Source organism: Anas platyrhynchos, chromosome 25, assembly GCF_047663525.1.
Source record: "Anas platyrhynchos isolate ZD024472 breed Pekin duck chromosome 25, IASCAAS_PekinDuck_T2T, whole genome shotgun sequence".
In the NCBI taxonomy this organism is placed as follows: Eukaryota; Metazoa; Chordata; class Aves; order Anseriformes; family Anatidae; genus Anas; species Anas platyrhynchos.
The window spans coordinates 3,705,288-3,726,754 of record NC_092611.1 but is presented as its reverse complement, the minus strand read 5'-3'; the positions used below and the strand labels follow the sequence as shown (position 1 = coordinate 3,726,754).

The window sequence follows — 21,467 nt, the reverse complement described above, 5'->3', positions numbered from 1 at the left end:
CCGGGAGGGTGGGAGAGCCCCGGCCGGCAGAGCGGGAGGAGGGGGCCCGGCCGGAGCTGGCCCCCGGCCCCTGCAGCCCTTACCTTAATAGTGCCGTCCATCTAGAATAACTTCCAGCCGGTACCAGCAATATTCCACACATTGACCCGGTTTAGCCTGCAACCGAAGCCTCCTGAAGTCGTTATTCTTCTCCCTCTTTCACTTTTCTCTGTCCTCCCAGTGATTTTACTTTCCTCCGCTTATCCCCTCTCCGGCTCTCTCCCTCTCCCTCCCTCGCTCTCTCTGCCTCTCTTTTTTTTGACTTTGGTTGTTGCAGCAGAGCGAAAAAGAGACAGTTAACCGGATGAAACGTTTTTTCTGCTAATTTTGGGAAGTGAAGTCACTCGAGGAGGAAACTTTCGTCTCTCCGCTGGTCCTGCCTTCTTGATCAAAATATATATATTTTACATACAGGATATTTGCTCCATTTAGATAAGAAGGGGCAGAACAATAGCTACCTCTGTCAGCTCTTGTTTGTCGCTAGCGCAGCCAGCACGACGGAGACCTTGCCTTGCACCCCAGCCCGTATTAGTGAGCACTGTGTCATCCCACAGTTTAGTTTAACATGTTTTTTGCCATTTTTTTTTTTCTCTTGCTGGAACAGCTTTAGCCTGACTCACTGAATTTCCGTCTCTTCCCACAGATTTTTTTATTAATGCGTTTTCCAGTCACAGGCAAAAATGAAGGGAAGAAAACAGTAAATACAATTCAGTCGGAGCACGCAGGGTGAAAGAGGGGAAAAAAAAAAAAAAGAGAGAGAGAGAGAGAGAGAGAAAAAAGAAAGAAAGAAAGAAAGAAAAAGAAGAGCCTGACGATTAAAAGGTATTTAAAACATAACGTGGCCCCTCTTCACGCCCGCCCAAGGCAGGGCTCGCAGAAAGGAGCGTGAGCCGGGGTCCGCTCCTGCCAGAAAGGAACGGTGAGTGCAGTAATGCAGGACAGACAAATGACTCCAGCAATTAAAGCCACGCTGGAAATGGGGCTGCAGGAAAGTGGAAACTCTTGTCCACTTTCACCCCTGTCCCCTTCACTCTCAGTCATCTCACGGCTGGGATATAGGGGTTCCTAATCACACAGACCTCAGATCAACGGGTCCCCATCCATTTATTTCGGGGGCTGGGAGCACCTTTTCCAGCCTCCTCTCTTAACACCAGTTCCTTGCTAAGCTCTTAAAACCCCACTCAGAGAAGAAAAACAAAAGAAGAAGAAGAAGAAAAAAAATTTAAAAAAAGTAAAAAAAATAATTGTCAGAACACCTGAAATTTCGTGTAAGAATGGGCACTGCAGTAAAACCGACCCAACACGCCAGCCTTTAAATCTTTTTCGACCTGGCGAGCCCTGACGTGCGATTCTGCCTTTCATTCAAACGGGAGCGATCGCCAGAAAAGAAACGCGCTTTCCTTTTTCCGGACAAGGCTAAAACCCTCCCAAGGACCCGAGGAAAGGAGACAATACGCGCCTGTCCAGCTCCACTTCCCCCCCTGCAAAAATAACAAGCAGCGAGCAGCGGAACACATCATGCAACGCTCTGGGCGTCCTTTATTCCCCACTTCTGCAAACCGCTGCAGCCCGAGGAGAAGCACAGAGGGTGTAAAACAGGGAGGGTGAAGCCAAGAAAGAGTCAAGGCAGGAGGGCACTCCTGAACATCAGATCTCTCGGTGGAGAGCATTACCTTGTCCAGTGCCAGTTGTGTCCAGGCTTTTTGTTTCCCCCCGTCTTTAGTCCAACCACGGGGCGGGGTGGGGGGGGAATCAAAATTATATCCAAAGTTATTCTGCACCCGCCCCTTCCAAAAGGGAAATTCAATAATGCCACTAGTGTTTCTACTCGGCTGCGGCAGGGATGCCTTATTAATACTTTATTTCTCCAAGCCCGAAGCTGGCAGGAGAGAGCCGTAGATTCCCCTTGCCCCTCCCTCCCCGCCCTCCCCCCTCCTCCGAAATTAGCCTCATCAATTCAGCTACAATTTGGGAGTTCAGATGCAGACACGGGGCTGAACGTGACCAGACCTGGAGCTTTCTGCTTGCTGCTTGCCAGCGACTGAGGCCGCCTGCAGCCGGGAGGTGAAGGCAGAGGGGGGCAGAGGGGACAGCCCGGGCCCCCCCGCTCCTCCCCCGCCGGTTCACAAGGCAGGGGGCTGCGCGGGGTCCCCGGGGAGCAGCACATCTGGATGCTGCTAGCGGGGTCAGGTCCCCCCTTGCCTAGGGCCACAAGAACTGGAGTTCAATTAAAGAAATCACGCTTAACCCTTTGCTGTCCCCGTTACTCTTTCTCTCTTTCCCTCCCCGCTCTCTCCCCCCCGCAGCCACTCTCTTCTCCACTCCCCCTTCAGCCTCACCACATGGCTGCAGCAACCAGAAAAGCAAGAGGTTAAAGGGAAGAGTGAAACGCATCCTTTCAAAACCCAAATGATTTCCTCTCTAGACAGCGCTCTCCACCAGCCCCGAAAAAAAAGTGGGCTGGGGGGTGAGGGAAAGGACAGGCTGAGCATCCTGACCGCGAAGGGAAACACCGTGGAAAGGAGCCTCCGTCCTCCGCGGACCTCGCGGGGCGTTTTGTTCGTGGGCTGCGTGCCCGGCAGGTCTCTCTCGGGCTGGGAGAGGCGGGGAGCTGAGAGCCGCAGCCAGAAACCACCCCGAGGTGCGGGGTCGGCGGGGAGCCCGGCATCCTGCCCCCCACCGCCCGCTGCGGGACCCAGCGCAGCGCCCGCCGTCGCTCCCGGTGCTCCCAGAGAGCGGCGGATGTCGGGCAGACCCCTCCGTCCCACCTAGGGGTATTTTAGGAGCCCGACTTCGCATTTTATTGCCAGACGGGCACCAGGACCCCCAGGGACTTGTTTTGCATGTCTGAGGATGCCTCAGAATGAAGCCCGTTGGGTCACCCAGACTGGACCCATCGGGGTGTTCCCTGCTTTACCTCTTGCGTTTGGTCTCACAAAAAGATTTGTGAAAAGTCCAAGAGATCAGGTGGCGAGCGAAGTTGTTGAACGCTGTAACAGACAATCTGCTATTCGCCTCCCAAATAACGTAACAATAGAGCTTTTGCTTCATCTCCCACCCCCTTTAAAAACAAAACAAAACAAAAAACCTTGAAGTTATCTCAAACTTTTGGGGAAAGGCTGCAATATTCCTAAAATAAAACTCCGTGCGCCAGGCTCTGAACCACGCTAGGTGATCATCCGGCGACTGCCGAGGGGCAAAGCCGGGCGAGTGAGACCTGGCAGGGAAACGCAGCTGATGCTCCGCTTTTGGATGCATATGTATGTACAGCAAAGGAATTGTGAGCCGTTTAATGTGGTTACCACCAGACATCTGGAAAACCATTTGATCTTGGCAACCACGGAAGATTTCAAATGCTTACATTGGGACAGGCTGGTAGAAATCAGTTGCTCCTCGATTATTATTTTTTAACTGTGCTTATGAATGAAACGAAATTCTCGTCCGGAGTTTTTAATTGTTTCAATACTGATCTCAAGCGCCTGGCATGCCCCCAGCCTCCTCTCTTCGTCCTTATAATTGAGTTACGCCGACTGCAGCCTCACACAGAGAAGGTGAAAACACCGGGTTTGGTGAGATCCCACTGAAATTAATACGGCCATACCGGAGGGAGCCAAGGCTATCTCACATCCAGCATCAAATGAGTTAACCCCTCCGTGTAGTTCACTGCCAGTCTTTCGCGGGAGTACATAACCCCAGAGATGCGCATTTTCTGCCAATAATTCACGCGGGATTAGTGCTCATCATTTTCTAGTTAAAACCATCTAATTATTCCATAGGCATAGGCATAAAGAAAACCTTATCGGGCCTCAGCTGCAGGTTAGAAATATTCTTTTCGGAGGAGGGGGCGGGGGTGGCTTGTTTCGCCCTCCTCCCCAGCAGCATCAGCTGGGCCCGCTCCCCCAGCCTCCCATGCCCGGCCTTGGTCACTGCAAAGTCGGGTCAGGATCCTCTTTTTTTTTTTTTTTCCCCAACTTCTCTCTACGTGTACTGACACTCCTTGCGCTGGGTATATCGGATATATATAAACCTTTTTATATACACTGTCCTCTATAAATGTAGTCACTGTGGTTGCCCTCCTCCTTCGCCCGGAGCTGTACTTGCAGAGTCTGTCCCGCTGCAGTCTGTACCAGAGGGAAAGTCTCCACCGGCTTCAGCGAATGTTTAAAGTTTCCTGGTCTGAGTTTCCTCTGGCACCGACTGCATTGCAGAATGAAAAACGTAACGTGTTTTGTTTATTTTCTAAACCCACATTCTTACAAGCAAAAAGCCCAAACTACAGCCCTGGGATTTGATCCCCAGAAACGAATCCCACTTTAAACTAAACTAATTGGGCAAACCTCTGCTTCTCAGCTACAGCAATAAAGAGGAATCAGTAGTTTTCCAGCCCTACAAGTGAAGGATCGGGTCCCTGCTGCCTCTTGGTCCAGAGCAACAGCCCATGGGATTTGGGAACTTGACGCCGGAAAGTTATTCACTGCTAATCAGCGTTAAGTAAAACATAATGTCTTAAAAGTAGCGGGGAGAAGATGCAGTAGCTTTGAAGCTGCATCGCAATTACGCGTAGAGTGGGTAAGCAGTGTCCTGGCTAGTTTTATTTGAGCTCCATGTCCCAGTAAAACAGCCCCCGCCCTCCCTTCCTCCCCCATCCCGCAATTATTGAAAAGCTAAGCACAAAAAAACAAAAATACTGAAGGCCAAAAAAACAGACGGCAGTGCACTAGCTCCAAACGTCTGGCCCCTCGCTTGAGGCCATAATTAATTTGAGATTTATTTTTATTGGAGAACCCAGTCTCGTCTGACCTTAGCCAAACAAGACTTCAGCTAGACCCTTGATGCGCTTGAATGGAACAGAATATTTCTCTCTAACTTCTCTTCAGGCGTCCATGCCTGCTTTGAATTTGTTCCTCAGACTTCATATATTTGGAGATTTGCAGGAAAGATTTAAAGCATTTTTCCCCCTTAGCATTCACTTTCTTTTTCTTCCCGTTTTGCTCCCCTTTCCCCTCCACACCTCCCCATTATTTCTAAACACAGGGTTGGGAAAGCACGCGAAAGGCTGGAATACAAAATCCACCGGACCCAGCATATTGGTGGGGAGCGTTTTGCTGTAAATTGTGAAAGAATGGAGCCATTAGGAGGTCACAGAGCTGGAGGGGGGCGGCTGCTTGAATGCTGGTGTCTGGCGGGGCGGGAGTCACCGAGTGTAAAATCTTGTCCCCTGAGCCCGACAGCCTGGTTTGTTTTAGAAAGGAGCAACGTGCTACATTTCCAGGAGAAACGACGTTTCGACTTCAATCCAATCGTGTCTTGAGGGCAAAGAGGGGGAGAAACAATGCCAGTCCTGCCCACGCAGGGCTTGCCTTCACCACGGGTAAAAGTCGGGCAGGATTTGCCAGGCACCGGGAAATGGAAGGTTTTTTTTTTCCCCTTTAAAGCAGAGAGGTGGGTGCAAACAAGAGCTAAATCCTTAAGCAGCGAGTTGTCAGGACGCATTAATCAAAGACTTGCTAAAGTCTAACAACTTAACGGCGTTTCTGCCTCAGAAAAGGAGAACGATTCGGTGTATGTGCGGATTAATCATCACTCGGGGTGAGCAAGACTTAAGAGCTGACGGCAGCGTCAGGCTGGACGTCAAGCTGGAACTGCAAAGAAAAGAAGCAGGAATGGGTAAGGATCCCCTCGGCAGGGACAAATCTACCTGAGCTGGAAGAAAAAACAGTCCGTCAAGTCTCTGCTTTCCCCTGTTCTGCGAGGCTCAGCTCTCCAGATGTTCTTAAAGGTGTGCTGTGGATTTGCTGCCTCTCCAGCATCCACGCATGTCTGTGGGACGCAGCTAATTCCCTGCACGAGTCCCTCTGCAGAGCCTTTCCCTCCGTTGGGCATTAGGCATCCTCCCTGCCGCAAGATTTCTGCTGGGAAAAAAAAAAAAAAAAAAAAAAAAAAAATCCACCCACGAAATACTGGGGGATTCTTTCCTTGCAACCTGTGCCCGGAGCAGCCCTCTGGCTGCTACTGTTTCAGTAGGAGGGAAAGCACGGCCGTGTCAGGGTTTGTCACTGGCCTTCGCACTGCCCTCTCCAAAGAAAATCATGCTATTTTGTCCTTCAAGAAAAAAAAAAATAAAAATCTTTGGGGCTTCTGTAAACTTCCAGGCAGAGGGAAAGCAAGAACAAACCAAATATTGTTTCCAGCCACCCAGACCATTTTGCCTTCGTGAATATGCTTCTTTGTATGGTACCACAAACATTATGGCTGCATGAAATCCATTTTTAAAGCGAGAAGTCCTGCGCTTGCACGATGGCTCCTTCTTCCCATCTCTGCGAGGCTGGACAAAAGACCGTCTTCGTTCCCGTTCAGAGGTCTGCCCGAAGACCATTTTCTGCACAGGTCAGCCAGTGTTTTAATGCGGGACACCCCAGGGAAAATCACCCCTAGCAAGGTTCACCTTGGAAGGGGAAGGCTGGAAAGGAGAGCACGAAAGCAGGAGGCGCTGACGCGATAGCTCAGGGGAAGGGGGAGTCTTGCAGGTGAAGAGGGCGAGAAGGGGGATTCCTGCACCCCAGCAACAATTTGCAGACATTCAAGAAGAGGAGGGACCCCTAACGCCCTCTTCTATGACTTCTTTGCCTTTCCCTGTCCCCACGGGTGGTGCCTGGCAGGAACCTGGGCACTGAGCGCTGGGGCACCAGGAGCAGAGGCAGTGACTTATCCATGCCAGGAGGGGAGAAGGGTTTGGATGTTTCCCAAGAGCAAAAGAAAAGAGAAAGAATAAGACTCCCCAGATTCTTCTTGCACTGTCTTTACTCACATATTAAAGCGCAGGCAGCAGCACAGGAGGAGAGTCAAGACTGCTGTGGCCCAGAGTAGCTTGTGGCAGTGGTAATTAAAAATGCAGCATGCAGAGGTCATGTTGCTTTGCTTATAGTCCTAACTCTTTCCATACCCTTGCAGTCAGGATTCCAGTGCTGTCTTTCAAAATTTAATTTCTCAATTATATTACATGTTTCATTCTCTAAAGTCAAATACTCATGTTTAGATGAGATTAGGACCCTCTGATATACAGTAGATTATTAACTATTTGCAGATCAGTAAGTCCCAGAACAGCTTTTAGGAACAGAAACAATTTATCCATGATGTAGAACAAATGAGTAATCATAAATGATCGTAAATAATTTTATACTTATGATTTTCTACTCCCTTATTGTGTTAAGGCCCATACAAGAAGGGATACAAGAGAGAATGAGTAGTGCTGTCATGAAGTTATATAGGATCTTTTGGCAGTGCTGTAGATGCAGACCCACATGTCCTGTGACATAAATCAAGGTTACAACACTGGCAAGCTGAACATTGCCAGTATGACTCAACACAAACCATCCCTGTTAAACCATTTTAAAATCCAGAAACTCCTCCTCCTCCAGCATCTTTGTCCTACCTCACACTTCTGCATTTTAAAAAACATGGTGAGAAAAACTGTGACCTGATGGTAGTCATAGGCTGTTTTGTACCTCAGGGGTACAACAGCAGATCTGTTCTTCCTAGGCCTTCTGGAGAACACCCTGCTAGCAACCCCCTCTCATCTGCAACACACAGAGAGGAGGCTTTCTTCTGCACAAGGCATGGAATAAACATAACACTTATATGTATGTATTATACACTTGTTAAAGACATTTTATACAAGACACTGCTCCCAATTGTGATTTTCTTCTGCAGGATGGAGGTACCATGTCATGAGCTGGGATTCCATGGAAGTCATAAATAAATACTGAGTCCCTACCTCCCATGAGACAAGCAAAATTTTTTCCCCCTCAGTAGATGGAATGACATGAACAAAAATGGAAAAAGAGAAGGATTTGGAACTTAATCTCTCACTTTTTAAACTTTTTGCTCACCGTGACTTGTCAAGTTGTCAAAGATGAGTGAGGGGAAGCAGGAAAGAGAAGGCAGATGCTGTCTAAAAACTGAACAGTGCCTCCTTCTTGCACAGCACTTCCATCCACACTTTAAAGATGGAGGAATTGAGGAACAAAGAGTTGGAATGCCTTGCCCAGGAACACCAAGCCCACCCCATCAGGGTTGTATCTGTACCCGTGTTTCCTGGCTGTCTGCCTCAATCATTAGGCAGTCCTGTCTCTTCTGCAAGTAAGCCAGTCACAGAATTGTTCTGTGTGCCCTGGCGTCTGTGGAAACTGTCACCAAATTCAGAGGAGCCAAAGATTGACCTGACCTGTGTTTTTTAAGGCTCCAATTCTCCCGTATTTAAGCATCTCCTAACTTTTAAGAACAACTTTGCTGACCTTAAAGTACCTTTTTGCACCACTGGTATTGAACTGCCCAACTTGAAACTCGAAGTCTGTGGGAGGTATCTCCTTTGTCTTCAGAGAACTTTGGATCAGTCCTATGAGACTTCTGTCAAAATCCTGCTGAGTTTTTTAAGCAGAGGAACAAGTAATTTCCCCATTGACATTGGTGTGAATGAAGCTTTACAGGCAAAATGCCAAAGACAAGGCCCCTGCCCAAAATAATGGCAGCTGATGACGAAGGGTTGTAATAAAAGGCAGAGAGCTCAGCATCACACTGTTCACTTATCCCTCCACTTGCTGAAATGCTGCATGTATGTCCAGCCATACAAGTTCTTCCTGGTAGATAAAACAAATACTTACATGAAGAGAACATTGTCCAAGCACTTTGCCTGGAGGATTATACTTAATGAGAAGGCTATCCTGACACAGTTATGGACTGACTCACTCAGTCCCATTGGAATGTTAAATTATTTAGGCCTGCATCTTGGTTCCACTTAATTCAAAAGGAATCTTGCTACTAACTGTAACAGCAGCTGGATCTAGCCTCACAACAAAAGGCAATGATACCATAATATAGGATGTCAAAGAGCCTTCATCTCTTCATTGTAAACAGAGCACATCTAAGATCATTTCCCACACATAGGAACTCCAAAGAGAAATTATTGCTAAAGCCAGGCACAGACTACTTAACTTATTCCTTTACATGAACTTTTAGTGAATTTGCTTTCATGAGACTTTAATTTCATTTGTTTTCCACAGAGTTTATGTTCTTCTGGAATCTTGTCCAAAGCTACATGAATTTAATAAACAAAATTAAATCATCAACATTCCTTGAAACACTGAGCTATGAGTGTGATTTGGGGGAATATTAACTGAATCTGGAATCTTGACCATTCCCAGTAAAATTCCCTATAGAAATCTGGTCCAGAGAGCTCCACAAGTTCACCCAATTGGGGAATACAAGTAATTCCACTTGACCTGGGAGCCCTCCCACCAAGCTGCATTTCCAATACTAATACCTCTAACAAACTGCCCACAAAATGAGTTGTGGCCTAGGGAATATACACAGAAATCATTCAGGGAATCACTTTCAATAATGTGTAGGTACATGAAAATCACAATTGGCGCATGGATCATTGACTAAGGGAAAAGGAGAGAGAGAGAGAGAGAGAGAGGGAGAGAGAATTCCTGTAATAAATTATTCATTACAAATTATCCACCCAGCTCTAGTTAACACCCTTCTGTGTTTCTTCAGCCTGTGAGAGAAGAGGCTTGTGTTTTAGATTTTCTCTAAGTGCTGTTGCATGCAGGGTTTGCCTTAAACGTGTAACCCAGATGTCCCAGGCTTGGTTTATTTACATTCTTGGGAACTGTTGTGGAAAAAAAACTATATGATGTCAAATATAATATAGTACTCGATTGAGTTATAAAGGGACAAGGCTGTGCCAACTCTTCTTTGGAATTTGTTTTAATCTTATGAAAGAGGCAGAAGCGGCACATTGAAATACATTCTAAGATTCACTTTTTAATTAAGAAAATGTACATAGATAATCAGTTATTCAGAGAGCAACATCTAGTAGTATCTGGCATTAGCCATCACCAGTAAAACCAATTGAAGTCAATTTGCCTACTGAATGGTATGGAAGAATTGCTCAAGGAAAAACATAAGTAATATTGTGGAAGAAATGCCAGAATTACAAAGTGTTGTGACAATTCATTTCTTCAGTAACTGAAAGAGATGTTTTGCTTCAGCTCATTAAATATTTCCCCCCTCTAAATCCATTTAGAAATGTACCTTTCAAAACCAGAACGTTTCATATCATCTTGCATATTGAATTCAGTGGCTGGCGCAGCAGAGGAATAGACAGATATTAAATTAAATTTAGGTTTGGTTCAAAACTAAATGGTATCTAGGAAATCAGAAAATTGGAAACCAAATTAAGAAACCACTATGATACAATATTGGTAGCACGCTGCTGCTATCATATTGGCTTCAGAGTAAGAAACCACTACTATAATGAAATTCAGGACACTCTCACTATAATAGTAGTTATAGTATAATCCACCAAACCAAGCATCAATAATTTATAAAAGGCAAGACCACTTTAACATATTGTTACTTCCTGATGATTCAACTTTTGACTCAGCCCTGCATATTTCCAGAACTATAACTGTGATACTTCAGACACTAACCCCTCTCCCACAGAAGGTAAAAGATTTTTTTTTTTTTCTGCTAAGTTCAGTGAGAATGGGAATGAGACTTTCAACTAATACAAATTACTACAAATTTTTAAGGATTGTAATTTTTGACATTACCTGTTTAAAGATGCTGTCATGTCTTACCTTGACGTAAGACGAAGTGTCTGGCACAGTCTGAAACATCCTTACTTGTTTAACAGGTATCTTTAAAGGTCTTAAACTTGACCTGAAATTAAAAGAAAAATAAAATCACATACATATATATAAATATTAAGTATAACAAGACAACAAAACGTTTTTAAAATAATAAATAATTAAATAATAATAAATAATAAAATTTAAAGAAAAGTCATCAGGTATTTATACGTACCCTTTAAAGAAAGGGCACAGAAAAAACGTCCACCACAGTAACTAAACGTTAAGTAATATACAGGACTTCATAAAGAAGGGTTTTATTTCTGCGTTTTAACAACAGTTTGTTTGTTTTTGCATTTGGGTTTTTCACCCCCTCAGGAAAAGAGCCTTCTTCACTTTTGACGAGAGCAGAGGGAAACGTTTGACATTTGATTAACTGAATTTCTTAGCCAACAATTAAAAGCCAGCTGAAATACTCATGTTTTCATGTCGAGACTAGTTAACCCTATTGACTTGTATCCAAGGGTTTCACTTGGCTAAATGAAGGGCAGTTGCCTTTCGTGACTCATTGAAACCATTCCGAGCCATTAGCCTGCCGGCCTCTATTGATTTAAAGAACCTTTCTCACCAATAATAATTAAACAATAAATTTAAAAAATAGCGAACGGAAGTATCATTCCAAATAGCAATAAAAAGCACAGAGTTGTCAATCTCAGCCTTTCTGTTTTGGATAGTGCCGTTCCCCAAACTCAGCGGAGCTTTATCTCAGGCTTGCATCAACGAGGTGCATCTGTTTTTCTGTATTTCTAAGACTTGATGATCTCCCGATGAACAGGTTTTTTGCCTCTCCCCCGGCCCCCCAAGTCACCACGACAGAGATGCAGAGATTAACAACAATTGTGAGAAACTTAATGGTGTGTGGGAAAATAAATCTGTAGTCACTAACAGGTCTGACAACTATTTTTTTCTACCCGCTTCTCTCAGGATCTGTAGTCCCCTCGGAAAGCGCCCGAAAACGATTAGCTTACTGCAATTAGTGCATCGTTTAAAAGCACGCCCTCCCCCTTAGCATGCAGCTCGTTAGTGCTGCTGCTCTGACGCTCCCGTTTTCCCGGGGCGTGTGGGGGAGAAGACACGAATTTATCCCCAGTTTACTGCCGGCGTTATGCTACAGGACCAGAACCACGCGTGAAGCTGTGCAGGAGCGGTCAGCACGCCTCGGGACACGCTGCGGGGGCCTGGCTCTGCGCTGCCCGTGCCGCGGCCCCGCTGCTCCGCCGGCCGTGCCCGGCAGCCGGGGAAGCGTCCCCGTGCCCGCCGGTGCCTTGCTATGAAACATCTGTGAGTTACAAGCACAGAGAGAGGAAGGGGGAAGAAGAAAAAAAAAAAACACGCGCACACACAAAAACAGCCCAACAACTCTGGAAAATAAAAGTTCTCTATCTGCACGTATCCCCCTTTTATTGTTTTTTAAAGCATTTATTAGGCGGCCAGCTGGCACAGAAGGGCAACTGATTATAAAATCGACAATGTGTTTCTGATAAGTATTTTTTTTTTTTTGTCATCCTCCTTCCTAACACATTCCAGTTTCTTTTGCTTCTGAACTTGCAATGGGGGGTGGGGGTAGACAGAGCTGAGGGACAAGGTAATTTTCCTTAGTCAGTAAATTTTCTAGGGTCAAGGATTCACATATCGAGTTCCCCTGCTCCCCTCTTTGCCCCTGATTAGCGTTCCCCCACCCCCGCTTACCTCCCTCTTATAATTACACATGTTCATATAAATAAATACATCTGCATATTTGGAACCAGCCTTAAGAAGTCTGCTGTGGATTATTTATCAATCACATTGCCCAGCCAGCATCAGCCGAAATATAAAAGGGCCTCAAAGCACTTTTAGATTCACCTCTCGCTTATTCTTATTACTAGGATTTAAATGACTCACCTTTTTTACCCTTTCCCCTCAACCAGTGGCAGACCAGTTTGTAAAGATCCAGGTTGAGACCAAAAATAAAACTCCCCACCAGCTGTGGATTACTACCCTGCCGCTGCAGTTTTGCAAAGGAGAGATTAAACTTGTTAGATCCAAAGCAGCGCTGAAGTTAAAATTCCCAGCCCATCCAGACAGGCTGCATCAACCAGGCATTTCCTCAGGGGGCTTCTGCAGTGCTCGCAGCTCCAGGACGTGCTTTCCTTTCCCTCTCTTCTGTGCCCTCTACTTTTCATTTGATTTCCGTTTTCCCCTTATCAATATTTCAGCTGCTCCCTCAGATTAATCACGGCTATGTGACATCTTCGCCCAGTGAGCCTGTCTGGCGCTACTCGCAACTTTAAAGAAGGAAAAAAAAAAAAAAAGAGAGAGAAAGAAAAAAAATTCACAACTTTCTTAAAAAAATATTGCTGAGGAGTCAAGCCGAAAAGAGACGCTGAGTGGAGCTCAAGTGCTACTTTAAATCCCCTTTTAAAATAAGGAAGTTTCAAATATCCGTTTTAAAATCATCGTTCCTTACTTTGGGATTTTTTTCTGACTCTTACCTTGAAAATAGTTAACCCGTTTCCCTCTGAAGCAAAACTGAAAATACTACAGACCACATCCACCGAGCTCGCAGATGCACATGGCTGGATAAGCGAAATGAAATTGTCTCAAGCCTATTCTCTCAAGATCAAGAATTCAGCCTTTCTCTCTTCAAGCCGAAAGCTGCAGACCCTTTTAGCTACTTAACAATAGTTATCAAATACTAACACATTTAGGGAGGAGAAGGAAAACCATCTTCAAGTCAGGGATACTTTTTCCCAGCGGTGTCACGCTTCTGGTGCACATTGCCATCTCGGAAGGGTTAGCAGATAATATTTTGTACTAACGTGGGGGAGAAACTTCCAGTGATTTTCGTACGACATCAATTTTAAATGTAACCCTCAGAAGGGTTACCAAAACTATTTGGAAAATGTCCTTCCACTCTCTATTCTCTTTCTCTCCTTCCCGGCTTTGCCCCAAATTCCAACATATTGAAACATTTTTCTCCTTAATAAGAGGAACATATAAAGTGAAGGGGTGAAAGGGCAACTTGGGAGCCGTGCCTAGAGCTCCGCACACAATTTACTCGCTGGTAGACGAGGCGTTTAGCATTCCTCCCAATTTCCAAGGAAAACAGACTCAGACCTGTACCTAGTGACCAGAGACCTAGCCAGAGCCACTTTTTTAATATAGAAATTCTTTGGATTCTTTGTTATTATTGTTGTTGTTGTTTTTGTTAACGCGAGGGAGTTTCCTAGGCAAGGTAAGAGCCCGGGATTTTAAGAGGAAGATCTCGGGAAGATAACTTCCGAGGGAAGGGAAAACCAAAACGGCGGGGGACGCACGAGGTGTGCAGCAGGCACGGCTCTTTCGGAGACCGAAACAATAAGCGTTGTCATTTTTAAATGGTTTTAAAAAGTCGCATCCATCAGGGTTAAAAATGCCGTTTGCAAGCCTTAATCTCATTATTCGGCGGGGATGCGAACACCTCTCTACACGCTCACAACCGAGCTAGCTAGAGACCGAATCAGATCACATTTCAAAGTCATTTTTCATTCTTTTCTCACGTTTCCACGTGTGAATTACAAAAAACACGTCGCTGAAGAGGAACCCCAAGGGCTTACCATTGTGCTAACAAACCCCTCTTCCTATTCTTTCTGTTGGGGGGGGGGGGGGGGGGGGGGCAGCTAACGGGCTTTTGCACCTTTCCCGGGCACTTTCCCCGCGAATTTCCTTTATTTTTAAGCAGATGTGCTCGAAATCGCAGCCTAGTTCCCACAGAGACATGCACAGGGCCACTGAGCACGGTACTGACTAAACTGCAATGAAATAAACTTTAAAGGCTGGTGTTAACAAAAAGTTAGGACGTAAAGAACTTAAAAGTGCAGGGGAAATGCTTCCCCCGAATCCCGAGCTGGGTTTGCTACCCCTTGTAATCAAACCCCACTGTCGAGTCGAGAAACCCATGTGGCTAGTTGCAGTCATCTTGGGAGCTTTACTAGCCCAAAAGAAAATTGCTGGCAAATTGGAAACAGCTGCAGCATTGGAGACCAAAAAAAAAAAAAAAAAATCCTCCCCCCCTCCTGAGCAGAGAAAGTTACAGAAGTTTTGTTTACACAAATAGCTTCAACGCAGACATGACATCTCAAGTTTTCATCAACAAACCGTAGGTGACTTGTGTGTAAGCAACATTTCAACATTCATCACTGGCAGTGATTTTTAAAAGATGCCAATGAAAGCTCTCCCTCTCGCACATCCGCACTTCCACCTCACTTCTGTGGCAGCTGCTCTTGCCTGTGCCTATGCCCCCTTTAACAGGGTGCTAGCAACACAAACAGTGACTTAAAACCCGCAAAGAATTTTATCCAAGTGGGGGAAAGCTGACAAGTGCTCGATTCTCATAAGCCTGTTGGACAATTGCTAGAACAAATGAAACGGTGGAAAAGCTCAGAGTCCTGCAAAATGTGCTCTTTTCATGTTTTCTATTTATTAGATACGTTAAGAGAAAACAGACTCATATGAGTCCCAAATGTAGGCAGAGTATTAAAAGAGGCATGTGTATGCTCCAGCAATTACAGCTGAATTTGATTAAAAACGTCATGAGGACTGCAAAAGCAGGAGTTACCTGATACACTAACCCTGAGGTTGCTTTAGGATGAATTATAACACAATTCATTTTATTTTAATAGGTCACTATAAGATTAACTGTTTAAGGATGGAGCTGTGCTATAAATGTTTACATCAAACCAGAAATAAGCAAGCTTTACTTTCTGGTTGTTTAGAAATAATGTTTATTACATTTTAAAATTCCTCAACATGTTAATTAGAAATAAGGGGAAAGTATGTGAAGTCAAAAGGAGTTCCAGTGCTTGACATATAACCACACACACACTTCTGTGCTTCAGTTTCTCTTTCCTAAGAGGAAAATGTGGTGATTTTTAACTGGCCATCATCATTTCCACATGCTATGGGAAAATAATGGCAACAACTTTTTTCCCCTTGTTCCTCTCATAGTCTTGGTCCTAAAATTGAAGACTATTAGCAGCCTGAGCCCAAGTTATCAACAAGATCAGCCAAAGCTTGGGGTGATGATTCTGTCCAAGTAGTCCAGTGAGATCAGTCACCACAAAAATTTGTGTGGTTGGGAGGGAGAGAGCTTGAAGACCCATCTGAGACCAAGAGGCAAAATCACACATGCACGAAGAACTTCAAGACACCTTCCCACTTTCTGTTCCCAAAGCAGCGAGTGTGTCTTTGAACTTGCTTTTGCTGGTACAAGCACATCTCACAGAGAAGTCCAACAGATTGAATAAAAATAGACTCATAAATTTTCCCCTCAAGAAAGAAAGGGTGAAACACAGAACTACCAGGGAGAGATGTTCATCTGATTTTTCATCTGGTGTACTGCTGGGAAGTTTTTGAACGAGATAAGAACCCCTCTGTGACTGCAAATTGTGTGTGTGTGTTTGCTATCTTTAAGCAATGTCTAATACAATAGGTACTCATGCATGGATGGAACTCTAAGAAACAGCTGAATTTAATAATCATTAGTCATAATAGTACTGTGTTGCTGAAATTAAAATATTAATTCTATAGGAAATTCCTACCTGATAACATTTATTTTCATCTAGAATCAACAAGAAGGTCAAATTTAGAATTTAGCATGAAAATACATTTATCTAATGTTTACTTTAAGGAAAATTAAAGCAATTATCTAAGAAAATTTCATTCAGAAAAATCAGAAAGACCCATTTCAGTGAAGGTAGGCTGTTTGATTTTAACTAGTCAATGTAACTAAAAAAAGCACTTAGAAAAATTCCAGTGAATATCAGCAAAGTTGTTATCAATGTTTTTGGGAAGAACATTTTAGGTTTTCTAAATCAATTTCTACCACAAAAAACACTTTTGAAATAAAATGTGTTTCACTCAAGTCTAACATTAATGCTGAATGTGATTAGTTTATTAAAATAAATAGTCATAAATGATTGATAAAATCATTATCACAACAAAAGAAAAGTTTGAGTTACAGAGTTAAAATGAGGGGTTAGGAAAAAAGGAATTGCCATAATTGTTAGGTTATGTATTACTCTTGAAAAAGGAATGTTAGGTGAAAGTTCATGTGTCTCACAGGAATTAAAAATTTTGCTTAGTGGGAACAAGAATCTTTTACTGTCTTGGTTTGAGGAGGTGTTACTGATTGGGCTGTTTGACTAATGTTTATTATGAAGTTAGAAGAAGTGTGGTTTTGCCTTTTTTTTTTTTTTTAACAAAACTGTTCAAGTTCTCCTCCATTATTTATGAACATTTTTGGGAAATTATTTACAGTCCGTAGGATGCTATGTAACTCTCCTGTTAAAGCAGGCTGGTTTGTGACTGGACTTGTATGTTTCTCAGTTCATGTGTTTTATTTTTCTTTAGTTTTCTTATTAGACCTTAGAGATATCCTCCTGCAGGTAGGTTTAGGCAGTATATAAATGTTATAATGAAAGACATTTCCTGACCTGAATACATTTTAACAGTCAAAAGGACAGGAAGGAAAGTTTAAGGACAAGGTGGTAAGACCTAAGGCCACAGAAAAGCATCCTGGTGGCAGAAGTGGGACAGAAATTATTGCAAACCTTTTATGCCATGGAAACTGATGCTCCTGAGTGGTCCCCAGCAGCCTCTGCATGGAGTCTTAGCTCTCCTGAGACCTCATGACTGTATACGTGAGATTTGTGATGCTTTTTTTACTGGGATTTTTTGGTTCATCTGGGCACAAAACCCCAATTGACCAATGCTGCACCCTTCGCAGCAGCACCTGCAGAAGGCCTACCTGAGCAGCCACGGCTGCCAGCTGCCACACACTCTGGACCTGAGAGTCCAAGGCCCCCAAAAGAAGACTGGTCACGCTGATGTCGCTTTCAAGGCAAGGACATCTGAGGGGAGTGCCTATTTCCATACCTCTGACTTGCTCCTTTTTTTTGCCCCATAAGTCTCCTATGCCCCTTTAGGCAAATAATTCCAATATTTGTTGTCACACATACACCTCTACCCCTGTCTTTCACTTCCAAGTGCTGCTGTGGACACCCGCCTAGCTGACACTAACTAAAAAAGTTGAAGAAAAAAGTGGAAGAAATTAAAAGCAAGCCTCTTCCTCCAACAGTTTTGCCTCTGAAGAAAAGAGAAGTAGCAATGACCCCGCATTCACTGCAAGCTTCACTGCTACTCTGTTTTTTCATCACCAATGTCATGTGAGGCACCTCTCCTAGGAGAGAAGGTTGAAACCTTTTCTGAAGCACAAAACTCAATGAGGCACAGCTCTGGTATCCTACAAAGTCCATTTCTACAGCTTGATCCCTTTGCGTCTGCTCAACCTGAGGTTTCTGCAAGGCCGACAGATCAAGCCCTAAAGGCTTGAACAGAGGTAATGGGAACCTGCAGCTCCCTGGTAGCCTCCACAGTCATTTTTGGCTTGAGCTCCTGGAGTAGCTGCTGCTCAGGAGACCAGGCAGCTGTGAAGACACATCTGGAGCTCTAAAGGGCTCCATCTGCTCTGGTGTCTGCAGAAAAACAAACAAACAAAACAACAAAAAAAATGTCAATTCTTTCTTTCCAGAGCTTAGTTTCCTAAAATGACTCACCTTGTATTTAAGCCAATGGGGATGGTAAAAGAGGGGAACAGGAGGGAAGAGAGGAAGGAGGAAGTCAGCTCCACCAAAACAATGTAAACAGCTGAACACATGAAAAAAACAACCAAACAAACAAAAGAATAAAAATAGGTGAATTAAAGTAAAATAAATGGCTAAAACAGGAGCTTGATGTGATTCCAAATGTTTTGACATAGAGGCATGTTTCCCATTCCACTTCTCTGCAGAGAAGGTTTCTCTTTGAATTAGATGAACCATAAAATAAAAAGGAAATTTAGAACAACACTGTAAAATGGTGTTTTACAGTGCTTTCCACAAAAAGCTTTCCCTTGAAGAGTTCTTATACCTCGGGCCTTGTCTACGCACTATCATCAGACAGCTTGGAGTACACCACTCAAATTAAAGCATTTCAGTGCCCACTCCTCCTAAGCAAGGCTGCAGCTCTTTCGGTTTGAAGGTGCTTTATGCAAGAATAACTATTCCCATATGGAAAGGAGCGATGACTTGGGAAATCTCTTTGGTTAATATTATGAAGTGCTTGCTGTGAGCGTTTGCTGTATCATGAAATAGCTCAGTGTCAGTGCGTGTCCCTCTTTTCTGACAGGGCCTCCAGGACATCCCTAACAGAACAGAGACAATGGGAAGTGCTGAGATCAACAGGCTTTATTGTGATCAGAGGTTTCTGGGACAAAGAGATTGTCTGGGACAAGAAGAAAGTAATGTTGCTCCCTATTCAAGAAAAGGAGATGGGAGGAAAGCAGATTTGCCCCAGGTGACAAGAGCATGGAAAGGATGAAACAGGGATTTGAAGGAGATTCACAGGGGAAGGTGTGTAGGTGAAGAAGGACACTGTGTGAAGGAAAAAGAAAGGCTCAGTCTCCTTTTTTGTGAATGACTCGCAGTTGAAGAGTATGCTTAGGAGTGCCTGGACCAGGGGCACTGCCTTGAGCAATGGTTAATGTCTCACCAGACTCAAGCACACAAACCTTGGGATGCTGTGGCTCACTACTGAAGTCAGATGTGTGATAGGACTGCGACAACATGGGGAGGAAAACTGAAGGTGATGACTGAGTAGGTTAACTACAGAATAATGCACCCAAATGGGAGGCTTAACTGGTACCTGATAAAAAAAACCAAACCAAAACAAAACAAAACAACTCAGCTAAATCATTACAAAATCTGTGGGTGGTGGTCCAGGCTTCTGCAGCTGATAGCTGTCAGAAATCAATGTCATTGTGGCCTCCGAAAAGGCAAAGGAGATAAATTCTTGCAAAAGAGCTTGCAGCTCTTACACAGATGAGATTTATCTTGAGAATCCAAAGCCAGTTCACTGGAATGGCTTTGAGTGCATGCGGGTGTCCCCTAGTCAGAATTGGGCCTATTTTATAGGAAATACAGAGTAAATAATTACAGAAATGGACTTCTGCACTACCCTGACAAGGTTTTTCTTTGTGCCACATCCTGTGCTGGTGACCTGGCACAAACCTCTTGTTTATGCAACTCATCAAAGAGTAGAAACTGTGACACTCAGACCTGGCCACGACAATTTCAGAGGGCAGTGATGGTTTCCTGTGTCAGGCAGTTGGTGTGAGTTAGTTAGATGTGCACTGTGACAACAGGGAGAAACATTTCCTGAGAGCCTTCTTCTGCTTTATAGAAACAGCAGCTCGTGTTTCCCATTCAGTAGCTAAGATATGAAAGGTATGTCATAAATTACAGATTTTAAGGTAAAACCAGGCATCTCTCCTGAAGGACATGGTTTGCAATTCTTTTTTCTAGGTTAGAAATAACCCTCAAAGCATGAAGACATGTTCAAGTTGGGCTTTCAGGGGAAGAGTATACAACTTCACTTTTTTTTTTTTTTTCTTTTAACAGCCATGCTTAGAGACGGTTTTTTGAGCTGTCTAGAACAATGTGAATTACTGTTCTCTGATAAAACCAACTCAGATATTTTTGTCTTTGAAATATATTACAGATGAAGTCTACACACTTTTCCAGTTACTATCACAAACCTTGTCCACATGGGGATAAAAGGTGATTATAAAAATATCCTAGTGACCATGTGAGCAGCTACTACCTCGTCCTGTTGGTACTAAGCCACATTGCTCTAGGTGGCATATGAACAAAGACCAGATGATGCTTCAGGCCCCAGAGAGCTTCTAGATTTACCCAACACATTATAAAACCCTGTAGTGTGATAGAGTGACCCGTGAGCTGCTGTTGAAACCAGCATGTGCTTTGCAATCCTTAAAAATGAAGCAGTTTATTTTAGGAGCCTGCCTATGGATCGAGGAGCTTAAATTTGGGCTCCTAATTGGAAAATATTCAGAGTCTGTAAAGAGATCAAGATGTTTCCCTTCTCCATCCCAGGCATGAATCCCCCTCAACAATTACAAGTGAATCCCCTTTAAGCACTCCTGTTTTCTGCGGGAACTGAAGTCGTGACACTGAGTCACACATCCTTGGGTCTTTAGAGGTGTCCGGTTGCTCACTCAACTTGTTGACTCTGCTCCAGTTACTAGCCCTATTTCCTGGACTTATCTCACCGACCAGATTTCCCCTCCTCTCTCTCCCTCCTGTGGCTCATAAACACTTGAAATCTACTGTAAACCCAATCTAGGCTCACAGCTTGTTGTGAGTACAAGCAGCAGCAGATAGCAGGAGATAAGGAGCAAGGCCACATTGTCTTTTTCCAGCCTGCACTAAGAATTCACTTTTAAATCTGAAAATTGTTTGCTTAAGGAAAAGGAAATGTGCATGTGTGTGTTGGGGGGCAGCGAGAGAGGGGAGGGAAAAGGAGGAAGGGAGCTGTTTCAGACACCAAATTGGGTTGTACCAAAGGGAGAATTGATGGAGATTGATGAAGGAAGTTCAGTAGAGGTCCCAGTGCAACAGGCACTTGTAAACCGTGTGCTCCTGTTATCCTGCCTGTTCCTAAACATCGGAGCATTCCCAAAGGGAAGGTGGTGTTTCCGCAGCAGAGCCCTTGGATGACCATCTCTATCCAGACACTCCGAGGCCAAGTTTTGCTGGAGTGACACCCAGTGGGAAGTTGCTGAAGCCATGGGGAAGGGCTGCAGGGTTTCTCCACATGACAGAAGCTCTGCTGAGCTACCCTGCTAATGGTGTGATTTAATCATCAAACTGGTAAAAA

At 44.3% G+C, this 21,467-nt stretch overlaps 1 protein-coding gene across 9 annotated transcripts in view; it reads right to left on the bottom strand.

Moving 5' to 3' along the window:
- The window catches only part of FLI1 (Fli-1 proto-oncogene, ETS transcription factor), an 89,412-nt gene extending 76,191 nt beyond the window's left edge, over positions 1-13,221 (bottom strand). The window contains exons 1-2 of one of the 9 annotated variants that reach the window (XM_072027597.1): positions 13,205-13,221; positions 10,683-10,764 (exon numbers count right to left, since the gene is read on the bottom strand). In XM_072027597.1, coding sequence (XP_071883698.1) covers positions 10,683-10,721 — 39 coding nt within the window. In that variant the 5' untranslated portion in view covers positions 10,722-10,764; positions 13,205-13,221. Of the gene's footprint in view, positions 1-83; positions 2,145-10,655; positions 10,765-10,908; positions 10,927-12,614; positions 13,048-13,204 lie in introns of those variants that run through there. The other 8 variants (XM_005019654.6, XM_005019655.6, XM_005019657.6 and 5 more) reach the window with 8 other exon arrangements.
- Positions 13,222-21,467: the final 8,246 nt, after the last annotated feature.